The sequence below is a fragment of the Meleagris gallopavo genome, chromosome 1 (assembly GCF_905368555.1).
Source record: "Meleagris gallopavo chromosome 1, MGAL_WU_HG_1.1, whole genome shotgun sequence".
Lineage (NCBI taxonomy): Eukaryota > Metazoa > Chordata > Aves > Galliformes > Phasianidae > Meleagris > Meleagris gallopavo.
Genome location: NC_139404.1, coordinates 143,576,455 through 143,593,026, shown reverse-complemented (window position 1 = coordinate 143,593,026; position 16,572 = coordinate 143,576,455). Strand labels below are relative to the sequence as shown.

The 16,572-nt window shown below is 37.4% G+C and overlaps 1 protein-coding gene across 1 annotated transcript in view; it reads right to left on the bottom strand.

The window, feature by feature from the left end:
• Nucleotides 1-904: 904 nt before the first annotated feature.
• DZIP1 (DAZ interacting zinc finger protein 1) overlaps nt 905-16,572 on the bottom strand; it is a 48,112-nt gene continuing 32,444 nt past the window's right edge. The window contains exons 12-20 of the mRNA XM_085226108.1: nt 13,410-13,469; nt 10,209-10,354; nt 9,687-9,882; nt 9,144-9,273; nt 8,888-8,932; nt 7,725-7,927; nt 5,498-5,628; nt 2,514-2,685; nt 905-1,846 (exon numbers count right to left, since the gene is read on the bottom strand). Of these exons, the coding sequence (XP_085082234.1) occupies nt 1,764-1,846; nt 2,514-2,685; nt 5,498-5,628; nt 7,725-7,927; nt 8,888-8,932; nt 9,144-9,273; nt 9,687-9,882; nt 10,209-10,354; nt 13,410-13,469 (1,166 nt within the window). The 3' untranslated portion in view covers nt 905-1,763. The remainder of the gene's footprint in view (nt 1,847-2,513; nt 2,686-5,497; nt 5,629-7,724; nt 7,928-8,887; nt 8,933-9,143; nt 9,274-9,686; nt 9,883-10,208; nt 10,355-13,409; nt 13,470-16,572) is intronic.

The window sequence follows — 16,572 nt, the reverse complement described above, 5'->3', positions numbered from 1 at the left end:
CTCTGTACATTTCCAGCCGTTGAAAAAAAACTGAGAGATCTTGCAATGACATCAGCTTTTTGAGTACCCTGGCATAAATCCCATTAGATTCCATATACCTATATGGCTCCAACTGCAGAAGCAAATCTCATTCAAGTTCAGGATTAGCTGGGAGTTTGTTATTACCTACCTTTGAGCTCTGGGGATCCCAGAACCCATCATCAGTATCGAAGACAGAGGCAAAGGAGGCATTAAATGTCTCTGCTTTGCCAACAACCCGTACTTGTGAGGTAACCACCCTCACCAAGTAACAGAGAAATGTGACCTCTGGTTCTCCATCATTAATGTATATAAAAAGCCCTTTTGTTTGTGTCCCACAGTTCTGGCCAGATTCAACTCCCATTGAGCTATGGCCACATAAATTTTCTCTCTACAACAGCAAACAACACCTCTATAGTCCTTCCACGTTGCCTGACCTGACTTCCAGTGGCCATACCTTTTCTTTTTCTACCTAATATAGATCTCTGCTCAGCCAAGCCAGCCTTATTTGCAGAGTGGCTGCAAATAATCAGGTTAAGAAATTGAAGGAAGAACAAGAATGCAATACCAGGTGGCTTGCACTGGGAATGAAATTCCTGAAGTGCTGTCCAAATAAAGCCTAGAGTACTAAACAGAACCATTTTGGATAAGCCTGTTTATAGCAGTTCAAAAATTCAACTCATCTGTTTTCTGTGCCTGTCTATACGAGATGTCATGAGTGTCGAGATAACATTTATACAATGATTCAATAAATAAGATCAGAGATTATAAATCTCTGTTTCTAGACTGAGATGCTAAAATTAGGCAGAAACTCAGTTCTGCCATGAGGTTTGAACCAGATGACCTTTTGGAATTTCACTGCCATGGCTATTTGAGGACAAAGATGTAAAAACAAACAGTAGATAGTCCAATTTATTAATGGCACAGCAATACAGAAAATTTTGTATCTGACATCACCTAAAATACAGTGGAATTACAAAGTCATTCATGGCTCTTTTTATTTTGCCTTATTTTTGAATTTAAGTCAAAACCTCACTGTGTCTTTTCAAGAAAGTGGGCACACAACAAATATGGATGTACGCGCTCAATTAAAGGTCATTATTTTCTCTTACAACAGATTAAAATGTTTTTTTTCCTTTTATTTTCTTTCTTGCTTTTATGTTAACTAAGAGTTAATTCTTATATGGGTGGAAAGGCTAGCTTCACAAAATAGGAGGCATTTAGTAATAACTTTTATTTATGAGGCCTTTTTTTCCCCTTTGGCATTTATTGTAAACCATGTTAGAAACTTAACATTTAATACATGGAAACAGTCTACTTAAAATGCTCACCATTTTCTATAAAGTTTATGATAAAATACAAGAAAATATGCATTTAAAAAAATCTTACAAAGTAATACTCTGCAGTAAATTCTGTTCACTGGTGAACAGGTTTTCTTCTAAGACCAGGTTTGGTCTTTAAAGTAAAGATTAGAGGCAAAATCTTCACCTCAGTGAAATCAAGGATTTTCACCACTGACTTCACAGGGAAGAACAATTTTCTCAGTTTCCAAATACTGATGGCTAGCGATGTGCATATGAAAATTCTTTGTACAAACTCAGGACTGAAAGAAACAAGAGCTCTGTAAACAGTATTCATTGTTGTCACTTGAACAGCATGAGAAATGAGCAGGAAACACCTGATGATTTCAATTATGTTTTCAAACTCAATCCAAAAAGCAGCGCCTCCCATCAGGAATATAACTATTATATATCTGAAGAATCACTCCAATCTGTTACGGTGACTAAGCTGCTTTTTAATGTGCTTGTATTATCAGCTTCACGAGGACCTGTAAAAATAACAGAAAAAAAAAAAAACCAAAAAAAAACATCAGTACTACCTGGAGGCATTTTTAATATACATTTATGTGTCTATAAGAATCATGCTATGTGAGCAAATATCTGTGGACTTCATGAAGTCCACAACCTCAGCCACTGAGGAAATTATAAATGTTGATAATACGTAGACTCTTTCTGCCATAGAATACGATGCACAGTACAAACACTCAATGCCAACATTACAGTTCATGTTGTTTTTAAAGGGAAAAGTCAGTATGCAGTTTTAGCATTTAAGAATGTTGAAATGATGGAGCTAGAAGCTGCTGTGTGAGATTGAAGCTGTTTCCTTACCACTGGTTCAAATAATATCACAGCCCAGCAGAACACTTGGAAAAGTACCCTGAGTGAACCTCACAGCTGATTATCATTCTCAAGACCTCCCTATAGCAGAGGATTGGAACTAGGTGATCTGAAAGGTCCCTTCCAACCCATTCCATGATTCTATGTGTTTTAAAATTCCATGCTTAAGTTTGTTGACAGCTTATATATAAATACCACACGTTTTTTTCCTGTAATTCAGTATACGATATTTTACAAAGTATAATATGCTATACTTACGTTTTCCTCTAGGTGTGTCAGGCACTTAAGATTTATAACGTAAAAGAATGACTGTATTACCTTCCTGTTTTGGTACAGTCTTCTTTGGGAGACCCCATGCATGTACAACAGATGCAGCATTTGACTCATTTTTCTGAGCTGTTGATGCCTTCTGACCACTATTATCTTTCATCAACAAATAGTCTTCTTCTATAGATGATATATCCCAGTCATCTTCATCTACTTCTGTGAACTGATGGAGATAAAATGCGCATTTTTTTCTCCCTTTCTCATCAAGATCAGGTTCTCCAAGTAGGTGTTGAAGAAAAATACACTGGTTGCCCAGGCTTCGTGACATCTAGCACCATAATTTTAACTTCCACATATTTCAGTAACATATATACATACATTATGTACACATATTAAAAGGGTTTTTTTCTTCTGGAAAATTGCTATTCCAATGAGATGGAAAATCCTTTAAACTTAGAATGAATACTGCTTACACAGAAATAGAGACACTATGATACAATGCAAGGTTGTAGTTTAGTTTGCTATATAAGCTTTCCGTACTGACACTAAAGAAGTAATGCTGTGATAAAGGCCATTTCAATTTAAAACTCATTTATTTAAAGGGAAAGTAAAAGAATAAAATATAAAAACATGGTGCTCAAAGTTGAAATATGTATTCCTCCTAAGACTGACTATCAGTACGTACAAGTATGATTACTTCAATTAAATGATGGATTTGCATATCGAGTTCACAAAACGGCTGTCAAATCAAACAGATAAAAAAAGGGCATGGACTTGCTGCCTTTATTTCATCGGCCTGAGAACTAAATATCTTAATCCACCTTTTGAAAGAAGAGCTACAGCATTTCCCTCTTTGCCAGTCAGTGCTGGTTCAATGGAATCTAGCCATTATTACAGAGCTTACCCATAGTACGATAAAGATCATTTCTCACAGAGTTAAAGCCTTATTTCACTACAGTCTCTGAATGTTACAATAAAATACAGAAGCTTCCGCTGCACAGAAGAAAGGTTCCAATATTATCAGGAAACAATCTAAGTTACGTACATACTGGAGAGAAATCCACAAATATGAACACATAGTGTGTTTTGAAAGAAGAAACTGGAGTAATGCTGGCTTTTTTGCAACATAATTTTTTACATTCATAACTGTTGCAAACAGCTTTTCAGAAGCTGACAGATCTGTGTGCTGTGCTGTATTATTAACATACCAGGATTCAACATTTTGCTATTTCAAATTATCTGCATTTAGAGGGTGTGGCAGTGAGAAAGTCAGAGTCACATATACTCAAAAAAGCGTTTCCTCGTTCACTCAGTCTTAGCTGACTTTAAAGTGCAAAATACAGAGAAAACTATCAATTTCAAACACAATTCAGTACTGATCAAGTGTAAAATAAATGGTCCCAGTCAAAATTACTAGGCAATTTTTTTTAACTCAAAGACCCACATCAACAAATCCCGTAACTCATACAGTAAACTCAGATAATGCTTGTACCTCTTCAGATAAGCACAAAGTCCCTAAGATGTTCCTGAAGGATGTTCTGTAAAACATGGCCTTTGTAAAACATGACAGTGGATTAGAGAGGTGTTATAGTATGGTGGGTATTGAGAATGACCATTAGCTGCTATTACTACTTAAGCCACCTTATGCTAATAAAAAGCAGATCTTGAGAGAAATCATCTTATTGATGGCATTTTGCACGTATATTTTTAGGCACCTTTGAGAATCCTAAGTAAAATGCAGGAGATTACCTTGAACTTGCCTACATTTAAACGTGGAAATATTAACCTGAAGATACACACATTCCTATATAATTAGCAAAGAATACAAGGTGGGTGTGTTCTTTTGTAAAGATTCCAGAAACAAAGTAGCAATCCTTGCCCTGGGTTCATAAACTCATTTCTAACTCATTATGTCCATACCACAACATGCCACTGTATGTTCTGTTTATTTTAAATGAATTACAGCAAAATTATCTTTGCTAACATAGATTTTAAGGCTTACTTTGCTACAGCTTTTTGCTCTTGAAGCCCAAATTTCTTAATGCAGTGGCCAAACACGTATAGATCCTTATTAAACATAACATCCCCTAAATGTTACTGTGCCTGTTTTATGGTATCATATCATCCAGCTTTGCAGATAATTTGAAAATAACATTAGACCCAAAATTGCATTTTAATTGCCATGTCTGATTTGATAATTTTGATTTTGGTATGATGTGCAGCTCTCATACAGTCAACGGACAAGTTTGGGTGTCAGCAGTGGCAGCTGACAGCACCCTACCATTACAGCTACCATTAATACCATCACCCTTTTCTACAAACTGGAATAGAAGTGTCACTATCTCTGGGAGGAGTGAAAAATTTCATATTTAATTATTAGTCAGGAAGCCCTAAGATGTCAGTTTTATTATGTATAACTGGATTTTCAGTAATTATTATTTGTTTATTAACAAGTAACATACATGCATTTTCTTGAATGACAGAACTAGTATCTGGTCATCTGCTTCAATAACCTACTGCATCTGAAACTGCATTATCTGCTGCTGACTTCTGATTTGGAGCAACTTTTGTTCTTACTAAAAATTGTTCAAGTAAAGATCGATGTGCACCAAAGTGACTTGCTGATTATAAAACCTGATAGTGAGGGGAAGACTGGGGTTTTACTGAGGGATAAAGAACAAGTTATGTTAGAATTCTGATTGTGAACGCATGCCATACTCAGTGAACCAGTATTGAAGTCTAAAAAAAGTATGATTATTAACTAGATACAGAAAAACAAAATACCATACTCAAAATTACAATCTGTCCTCTCATTAAAATGCTCTTCAAAGTAGCCTATTAGATAGAGGTCTAGAATTAAAAATACTCTAAGATATTAGATTACCCAAAAAGACTATTTAGCTGTATCTCCAAAAACATCTTTGAGAATTAAGATCTTCATCAGTACAGGTTTAGCATGAAATAAATGTAACAGATCTTGCTCAATTACTTAATATTCAGTTCAATTACTTAATAATGATTATTAAAATTAATACCTTGGGTTCTTGCACCTCTTCTTTCTTAATAAATGCTTGTGCAACATCTATCCCTCCAGCTGGCCTGCTTTTATTTCCGTGGTTAGAAAGACTCTTTCCAACTTGTTCAGTCAGTTTTTGAATTACAGTTCCTACAAGTTCATAAAAAAAACATTACACTGACAATTGTGATTCAAAAGGCAGGCGTGACAACTGTTCTTGAGGCTTTACTGTAAATCTCCTGAAAATCTACAAAGTAAAAGCCTGAGAAAGACTGTTTTGGAAAAAATCATAGAATCATCATAGAATCACAAGGTTGGAAAGGACCTATAAGATCATCTACTCCAACCTTCTGCCTATTACCATTACTACCCACTAAGCTACTAAACCATATCTCACAGCACCTCATCCAGACACTCTTGAACACCATCAGGGACGGTGACTCCACCACTCCATTCCAGTGCCTGACCACTCTTCGAGAGTCTTTCTTTATGCCTAACCTAAATCTCCCCTGGTGCAACTTGTGGCCATTTCCTGTTTGTTGCCTGGGAGAAGAGGCCAAATCCCACCTCATCACAACCTTCCTTCAGGAAGTTGTAGAGTGTGATGACTCTCCCCTCAGCCTCCTCTTCTCCAGACTGAACAATCCCAGCTCCCTCAGCCTCTCCTCATAAGACTTGTGCTCCAGACCCCTCACCAGTTTTGTTGTTCTTCTCTGGACACGTTCCAGGGTCTCAATGTCTTACTTGTAGTGAGGGGCCCAAAACTGAACACAATACTCAAGACGCAGCCTCTCCAGTGCTGAGTACAAGGGGATGATCACCTCCCTGCTCCTGCTGGCCACACTATTTCTAATGCTGCCAGGATGCCATTGGCCCTCTTGGCCACCTGGGCACACTGTCAACTCATGTTCAGCCGAGCATCAACCAACACCCCCAGGTCCCTTTCCTCTTCACAGTCATCCAGCCACTCAGCCCCAAGCCTGTAGCACTGCATGCGGTTATTGTGGCCAAAGTGCCATTAGCAAACTTACTGAGGGTACACTCAATCCCCTCATCTAAATCATCAATAAAGATATTAAACAAGATGGGCCCCAGTACCGACCCCTGGGAGACACTACTTGTAACGGGTCGCCAGCTGGACTTAACTCCATTAACCACTACCTGTTGGGCACAACCCTCTAGCCAGTTCCTTACCAAAGAAGAGTATACCTGTCCAGGCCACGGGCAACCAGTTTCCCCAGGAGAATACTGTGAGAGACCATGTCAAAGGCTTTGCTGAAGACTAGGTAGACTACATCGACAGCCTTTCCCTCATTTACCAGTCTGGTCAGAAGGAGTTTAGGTAGTTAGGTAAGTAGTTAGGTAGTTAGATAAGTACAACCCGTGCTGACTGGGCCTGATCCCCTGGATAGCACCGCACACATGCCATGTGACCTCTCCCAAGATGACCTGCTCCATAACTTTCCTTGGTACCGAAGTCAGGCTGACAAGCCTGTAGCTCCCCAGATCCTCCTTACGGCCCTTCTTGTGGATGGGAGTCACATTGGCAAGCCTCCAATCCTCTGAGACCTCTCCAGACAACCAGGAATGCTGATAGATGGTGGAAAGCAGTTTGACAATCACCTCTACCAGCTTTCTCAGCTGGTAGATGAATTCATTTTAGGATGAAGCCCATTAGGTCTCATGGACTTGTGACAGTCCAGACGGAGGAACTCTCTGTCTCCACCTGAATCACTGGGGTTGTATTCTGCATTCCATCCCAGATTTCCAGATCAGGTCGTAAAGTGCCCTGAGGATAACTGATCTGCCTATTAAAGGCAGACGTAAAAAAGGCATTGAGACCTCAGCCTCTTCCTTATCCACAGTGGTCACATTCCCTTCTGCATATGGTAAAGGATGGAAATTCTCCTTGGTTCTTCTCTTACTGTTAATATATTTGTAAAAGGATTTCTTGTTCTCTTTTACTGCAGTGGCCAATCTGAATTCAAGTTTGGAGTCTCATGGAAGCACAGACTGTATCTTTCTCCGCATGCATTCACCTAACTTGAAACTCATTTGATTTTATTTGACATCTCTAAGCACTACAGTGACATAAATACACTACCAAAAGAATAAACTGCATGCAAACACACATACACAAGAGTATCTAGTTTATTTTAGTTGTTACTTTCTAACACAGAAATAGTACCATTAAAAAAATCACGCATAGCTGTTACAACATACATATACGAAAGAAGGGAAAATACCTTTTGAGGTTTTGACAGGTGTTCCTGTTTCTTCAGTTTCACTTTCCTCTGTCCCATCCAGATCACTTTTGTCAGAAGCCACCTGAAAAGCACTGACTTTGCTGCTCGATGTTTTTGACTGCTTTTGCAACAATTCTCGTGATACGTGCAACTGTTTGACATCATCTTCATCTGCTTCTTCCTCTGAACTGAAGGGTGGAGTTCTAAACAAGAACACATAAACCTGAGCACTCGTGAGTTTCAGTGACTATGCTGACATATACATCTTTCAAATTCGTTGTATTTTCCTTTACAGTAACATGAGCATTCTCTGTATGTAGAAGAAAAACAGGAACTCCCATAAATTACAGCTATCCATAAAACCACTCAAAAAGAAATTCTGCTGCTAAGTAAACTCAAGAGGTTATTATAATATATCTCTTATATTGTGAGATCTAAGAGATCTTTTATCTCTAAGATGTGATTATTTCCGCCTATGTAACTACCTTTACAAAATCAACACACCAACATATAAAAACTCTTGCCAAGCAAACAACAATAGGCTTTCCTGTGAGAGCAAGGTCCAGGGCCATGGAATTTGCACCACAGAAGTTCTGTTATGTATTCTGTATGATGAAAATAATTTAGGAATTTTCCATAACAGTTAAGTTAATCAAGTTAGAACAACTGTTGAGTTGGTAATTAGATGTTAACAGCCAGATCCAACCTACTTCTGTCTTGATGAGTTTAGAACTGCATCACTAATGCTACCCAGAAAACAAAAGTTACAGCGCAGAAAATTACATAATAATATGCTTGAGGAGACCTGAAATATTGCACTTAATTCTGGTTATAATAAATAATAATAAATAATAATATAATAATAATAAAATAATAAAAAAATATCAACAAGCTGAAAAGATGAAGTTGAAGTCTTTAAATGCTACCTGGAGGCTAGGAAGTTATTGATTTTTGATTTGATTGTCTCTCTCTGGTTACCAATAAGGAAAACATCTGCTGAATTGAGAACATGCTGTCATTCAGAGACTATAACAACAGATTCGGATCAGGGGGGAGAGAGAGAATCCAGAAGAGTGTTTGTCATTTGAACTTCATAATAGGTCTTATGTTGCAAGCACCAATAATGCTTTCTTCAAAAATACAACAGGAAAAGAAAAACATACGTGATACTAGATGTCCTTCTGGAAGCTTCGTTTCTGATGAGCTTCCTGCATCCAAAAACAATGAAACAAATCATGTCAATGCTGACAGCCAACCAGTTAAAGTTTATATGAAAAAAAAAAGAATTATTTTCTTAATTCTTACAATATACTAGCATGAAACGTATTAGTTCCAAAAAAAAAAAAATAAAAAATAAAAAATCACACCCACAGGGGATTTTTACCCAAGGTATGAGGACTAGGAGAGTAGCACTCTTACTTAGGTGTAGATGTATTCTCAGCGATGGCTGCTCTTTGTTCGGCTGGGCGGACAGCTGTCAAAGACCGTTTTACTGGTTTTTGTGGTATGGTAGATGAGGAAATTCCCATTTGATTGAACTTCTGTTTACCTACAAGTGAAGTTTTCTACCTCATTCTTAGAAGCAATGCTTGGCATCTTTAATATTAGCATCTAATTTCTTTCAAAAATTAAAGATGTCTGTATTGCAGATTATGAATTTATAGGGAAAAAAAAAAAAAAAGTTTTTCTTTTTTCTTCAGAACAGTTCAGTTTCCATGCATCTTTTCCAATACAAGAGGTAATTTTTCTGTAATTAAATGCATCATCAACAGCACTTGGAAGGAAACAGCCTAGTTGGCTTTAACTATGTAGAATAATTAAATGAAAAATTCAGAAAGCAGCTACACATAAGCATTTCTAGACAAAACATATCTAGATTTTGTTTCTGGATAAAGCATTATGTACCATAGCAACAAAACTTAATTAAACTAAAATACACACATATATATATATAAATTTAACCTTCAGAAGGAATGTAAGGACTGGAAACACTTCTGTTAGACAATGTTGATCTCTCTCCAACCCTAAAGCTGACTTGGCGTTCAAGATACTCTCGAATTCGTTGAATGTCAGGCTCTTGCTTCAGTTTGTGCTCTCTAGCAGATTCAATGGCACGCAGGATTTTATTTAAGCGATCATTCGGGATACCACGGACACCCTAGAGAAACAAATTGCATTGTAAACACAAGGGCTATTGTTTCTTGAATTTATTACCCTAGAATTATAAACGTTCTTTAAACTTCAAATATTAAAAAGCTTGTAGAAAAATCATATAAGCTGAAAGGACTGCTAACAGGTGTGGTCATATTGTCCACAGCTGTAATTTGCTGGAAATTCCCTCAGGTTAATGAATTACACTGATTTATAACGGTCGGAAATTTAGCTCTGGATTTTCTAGGCTGAGGGTTGTGGTATAGAAATGAGAGATTATTAAAAAATGAGTCAAATGTTATCTGTCTTTTAAAGAACACAAAATAATCTCACTGCTTTGATTCCCAAGGATTCCAGTTTTTCCTCCAGGGCTTGCTCCAAAACAACTCTTAATTCTTTAGTTAAAGAAGGATCAGTCTTCAAAGCATTTATTAAATGTTGGTTACTTCTACCTGTTTTAAGATCGTCTTTCTCAATTTCTGAAATAAGAATGAAAAAAAAATGCATTTAAAAGGCATCTCAAAAAAAATCTGCACTACACAAGACAGTTAAAAACAGCACTGAGGCATGCATTTTTTATAAACACCATAGACATACAAGTCCACTTTTTGTCTCCACAGAGTCTATTCCTTTTAAAATCTGGTCAGCTCACTTGGAAACTAACTCAGCATCAAGCACTCACCATCAAAACTGCCTTATTTTTTCTTGTTGTAAAATTGCCGTAAAGATGTATGCTTGAATATTTAACCACAAAGATCTTTACTTTCCGAACTGTTCTTTGGAACTTCTGATAAAGACTGTCTTCTGATAATTAAGTCCTCTAAAATTGCTATTTCAAATGAAAGCAAGACTCTAGTAGCAATTAGAACGGGAATACGACAAACCTGTTCAGGGAAGAGAATCAAGCAACAGTGTTGTCTCATGAAAAACACCTACTGAGTTCTTTGGAAAGTCCTAGCACTTTCAAAAATCTTGATAAAAACAAAGGCACAGTATGAGGCAAATTGTTTCACAGAATATACGACTGATACTACTTATCTTTAAAACTCCTTCAAATACAAAGTTCAGTGTCATATTTTCTACTACAGGTCAATGACACCATCATACGTACTAAAGCAGACAAAGAACTTTCTACCTCTTTCCCTTATTTTAAGTGTCAGAAAAAACATGAACTCTTACACAAGATAAAAAGAATCATAATACAGATTCTTAACCTAAATTAAAGATTGACATTTAAGTTAAGTCTGAGTATTAAAAGGTCATACAGGAGAGTAAAGAAGCAAAACACGCCCACCTAGAACCTGCCTGTGAAGTGTCTCTGCCAAGAGGGAAATTCTACCAAGTGCTACTTAGACACCAAGCGAAGCAATAATCAGTGGTTCCACAGTACCTGCTTCTGACTGGCAGCAGTCAGCACAGACTGCAAAGCATACACAGAGGCATATACAACATCACAGGAAAGCATGCTGTAAACTGAACTCCCAACTTCCCTCTCCAAAATAAAAGGTAAATCTTGGGCAGGAGCTTCTCTCTTTCCAATTTGCTTTATAGAACTGTGGAGTCTCTTGCCAGCCCAAAGACAAAGATATAACTGAAGGAATAATGCCACACCATGACTTTCAAATGTGTAGGGTTTTTTTTTTTCTTTCCAAAAGAAATGTGCCACTTTTCCTTCTACGTAAAAGGCTGTCCATTTAGTTCTCATCCAGAAGAAGAATTGAAAAAGCTTCAACATACACAAAGAATATCTAGGTTATTCTAGGATGCTTTCACTGGATCTTGGAAAGAAAGAAAAGAAATAAAGACTGAAGGAGTCCAACTACCATGCTACAAGATCTGTACTGAAGAAGACAATATCTGGCTAAAATATTATCTGGCCTTGGGAACTTCGTGGACAACTAATTCCCCAACAGACATGGGGTTAAAAGTGATGTGGCTGGAGAGTCGAGTCCTAGAAGAGGTGAACTACTGGTGAGAGCTGAAAGGTAGAACTACTAGACTGTCCCAATCTGGAAAAGGGGCAATGAACAGTATGAAGTTCTCCCAGAAAGCCTGATGTGAGTCATCGTACATTTTAAGTGGATGGCTCCAAAGAGCTTAACAAAAATCCTGTCTTTTTCTGATGTTAATCCCCATAATAAAATAGGTCCATCTAAAATCATTTTTTATTCATAATTACTTCATAATAATATGGGTAACAGGACTATCCAGTATTATCCTAATTAATGACAATATTAGTTCTTGCAAATTAACTAACAACAAAAGCTTTTTGTCAGGAGCCAACTATTTAAGGAACTGTTTTCTTACTCATTTTTGTTTAAAAAATGAACAAACCAAAAAAGCATTAGATTGGACAGCTTTGAAAACAAGAGATCTCAAGTGTGGTCCACTGCCTCAGCTTCTCCATAATCCTGTGAAACAATCTGCCAAGTCAAGAATTTTCACTCTCTCCCTTATAAATGGCTGTCATTGCAAACAAAAAAAATCTAGGTCTAACCTTTCAGACTGCATTCTTTCTTTCTTTCGTGCTGTAGGCCATGCCTGCAGGCACAGAAGACAACAATCGATCAAAAGAGATGATGGCAAGCAAGAGAAATAGCAGAAAGAATGGCAAAAATGTAAGCAGTCCTTATTTCAGACTGGACAGAGTCACTAGGTTTTCCCTGGGGAAACCTCTTACTTAACCACAGATGTATTCAGATGACATTTTTGTTTTCAAAACAGCATTATTCCTACAACATTTAAATTCACTGACTATCAAGTTCAAAACTGAGTTTTATTTTATTATTTATTTATTTACACACAGCACAGATTATCATGCTTGGTAGTCACTTGGATTTTCATCTAAAATACTGCTAGCTCCTTCCAGCAGAACACCATGCAAAAACAAACCAACACTTCTTGATCTGACACTGTAGATGTGGCCTTGCCCAAGTTTTCCTCAAATGAAGCAGAGGACCAGCTGCCAAGTTGGCACTGGCAGCTATCAACATGTGGCAAGTCACCAACACTGAGCACAATCCTGGCTGGAGCTGTGACTGTGCAGAGATAGGCATAATGTAGATTACTTGCAAAAAGTATCTTTGGTCCGTGTATAACAGTTGGCAGTTTCAGCTTCCACCACAAACTTCCTTCCTCTATCTGAACTATTTATGTGCTTATGACAAGTATGTAAAAGAAGTGAGCATACACTGCAATAGCATCAACACCATCATATTATACCAAAGAATTTCCTAGTGAGGGGGCTATTCCTCATCAATCATTTTTGTTCTGCTTATCTCAAATGCCTTTATACATATGGAATATGCCTGCTTTAAGGAATTCCACAAAAACATATTGAACTTGGATAAGGAAAACATAATATTTACAAGCACCAATGGCAAAAAGGAAATTGACATGTACAAAGAATGTTCCCACCCAAACCAGATAAGCATACTCAAGCACAATGAAAAATACTGTACACATAAAATAATATTCACATTTTTATTTTCAAGAAAAACATGCCACTACATTTCGTTCTGAACCAACCATTACCTTTTTCCTCTTCTGAAAGCTCCTCTATGGGCTCCAGCATATGTACCAAGGGGGCCTGCTCTAATAATGAGGAAGAACAGGAACACCAGACAAACAGGACAGAAGAAGGTCAAGGTCCAGAGAGGGACAGTAAGGCAAAAAAAAAACAACAACACACTGATGTCAATTTTCCTGACTGCTTACAAACTGCTTATTAATCACAAACCCAATGCAATATGACTCTTCAAGGTCATAAGTACTGCCTTGATAGGAAATATTTGTAGAAGAGATCCTAATACAGTGGTTACTTAGAGAGTGATTCAATTGCCTAAGCTTGCTGTCCAGTATTATCTCAGATACATAAGCTTTAAGCCACCTGCAAGGGTGGCTGATAGGTCACAGAACTCTAGAAAACCCATGTCTTCTTGGAATGGTAGCCAGGTGGAATGGTTTTAGGCATATCCAAACACAAAGCTACCTGAGAGTGAATAAATGTATATTCTCATCCATCATTTTCATTTAAAATTGCATTCTTTAAATATTGCTTATGTGCATTTTGTGTCTTAGTAGTTTACAAAAGGCAGGTGAAATGGACGGATGTAGAAATCCTCTAAAAATATATGTCAAAAAAAAATCTGGTAACTCATTAATCCAGAGAATTAGTAAGCAGTGAATCCATATGTGCAAGACAACATTTTTCTATACAGAGATGTAAATCGTTGAACATTTTAAAATAAATTTTGTTGGATATTTATTATTATCTGCTTTAAGGAAATCATGAAACATCTTCTGTCGAAAAAAGGCTTCCTAAAAACACTGAAGTTATTATTCTGTAGGCTATCAAGAGTAACTGCTTTTACACAAGTGAAGTCAGAGGACAGTTTATTTACCATATTTAAGAGATGGATGAGAATGCTTTCACATCAATTAATAAAAAAATAAGTTCTTAAAAACTTAATATTTGCCTTTCATAAATAAAGGAATTGCAATAAAAACTAAAACTTGAGTTTCTTCTAGGTTTATCACAAAAACAGAAATGTGCAAGCAATACTTTCAGCATTCAGAACTGGGACTAAAGAGTGTGCTGTAATCCCTTCTTGTACGGTGGCTGCTCTCTCTATGCTTTCTTTACTTGCAGTTATGTTCTTGGAAGAGCCTCTCAAGGTTACAAGACTTGAGATTTTCTCCAATACAATTAGAACTATATAAAAAGTTCTAAAAATGTTTCTCACATCCATCATAAGATGCTAAAAAGATGTTCATGTCAGCACCCTTTAGGGAAACCCTTAAACTCAGAGATAGAGAGATTGACAAATCGGCTTCCAATCTTTTGTCTCTAAGGCTTCAAATTTAACAGCAGCCAGAGCATTACTGGGTATTCCAATATGATTCTCCAAATTACTGAACTCCCAAAGCTGTTCATGATGCACTGCTGCCCTATACCAACTTGCATCCAAAGCAATGACTCCATTTGGGATGACAGAGACTGAAGCACAGATGAGTGATGCCCTGGTGCAATTTAATTCTATTGCATAGGCATAGGTCCCAGCATTTTTGTTGGCTGGACCTACTACACAGCCAGTTGCTACATAACTGGATTTAATCTACAGTCATTTCACCTATACTTTACTTGGATGCAATCTACTTAAAGGTGATGACTCATCTCACCACAGCCCTTGCTGGGTAACTTAATTTTGAAGAAAAAGCCCAGTTCCCAGAATTCAGAATTGAAAGTAATCTGGAAAAAAGGTGCATGTGTATCTCCCTCAGTATACTAGAAACAGAAGTTAAAACCAGTAAAATAAGAAATGGAAAATCAAAACCAAACAAGCATCACCACTGTGGAAAATATGTGAATAATGTGTGCTGCATGATGACAGGAGATCAAATCCTAACACATGGAGTGGAACATTTGGAAACTTCAACTTCTCCAGTGTAAGTGGGCCTTTCTTTCAATGTACTGTACACGTATTCTGTACGTGTTATTTACCAAACATCATATTGAGAAAAAGCAGCTTCATTCACCACTCCTGTAGTTTACAGAAAGAGAGGTGTAGAGATGACTCCCTAAGGAACTGCACTCCTGAAGTTTACCAGAAGATTTTCGTCTTCTAGCAGTCTGATCAGACCTCTTAGCTCTTAGCTAATGAGCAGCACCTAACTATTAGCAAGCCTACTATTAGCAATCACTTAAGTACCAGGGTACTGGTAGAACTGGAGATTATATCAGTCTCGCAGTTCAGATGTATCCTCAATTATACTTCGTTCACTGACACCATTTGAACCCTGACTCTCAGATCCACCCCTTTCTCAGTTATAAAACAGATAAATATCAACTTCATTCTTAAACCTATTCAGGCAGGCTCTGCTGCTGCTACGTAGCTTAATTGTTCCATCTCAACTCAACCGTAACTCTCTTTTGCTGATCAACATCTGCCTAAGCCTAATTCTAACCCATGCCCAGTGACCCCTGTAAAACCTATGCTCAGCAAAAACCAGGTGTCCCTGGATGAATTCAGCCTTTTGCAGACCCTGCTGTAAATCTTTTTTTTTTTTTCCTTCTGGCCTTTACCACTGTAACTCCAAACCTAATTCTATTTGGTACTCTCTAGCAGTCCCACACCTGACCCTAACCAAATGGCTCACATTGACATTGTTGCTAAATCCTCCACCTAGCCTATAGAGCAAGTTCTAGGCACGTCTTCACTGCTTGTCAGCAGTCAACAGCAGCTTTAAACATAACCCTAGTTTTATCACCAGGTTCAGACTTGAACTAAACTAAACAGTAGCTGCCAACACCAGTCTTTCTGCAAACTGGTTGTAGTCATATCACTGACTGCTGCTGGCCTGAACCCAGCCATATTAATACTAATTTTCATTAGGCCAGCAGCCTTAAGATGACCTCCACAATGATGAGAATATTTTTGTGTATCTGTCAGACTATGTCTTCTGCCAGCTGATATGTGTGGAGAGATAACTGCGTCTGGAATACTTTGATTAATCATTAAATTTCTGTTTTAAGTAATACTTGATGACAATTTCTATACAGGAAGAATAGGAAAACGTAATAACAATAGTGAAGAATTCAGCCCGTGTGTGTTTTTACCTAAGGAAAAAAAAAAAACAACAAAAAAACCCTCACAATATTCCAATAGTACTAGTGGAAAAACCAGTCTCTTAGTCA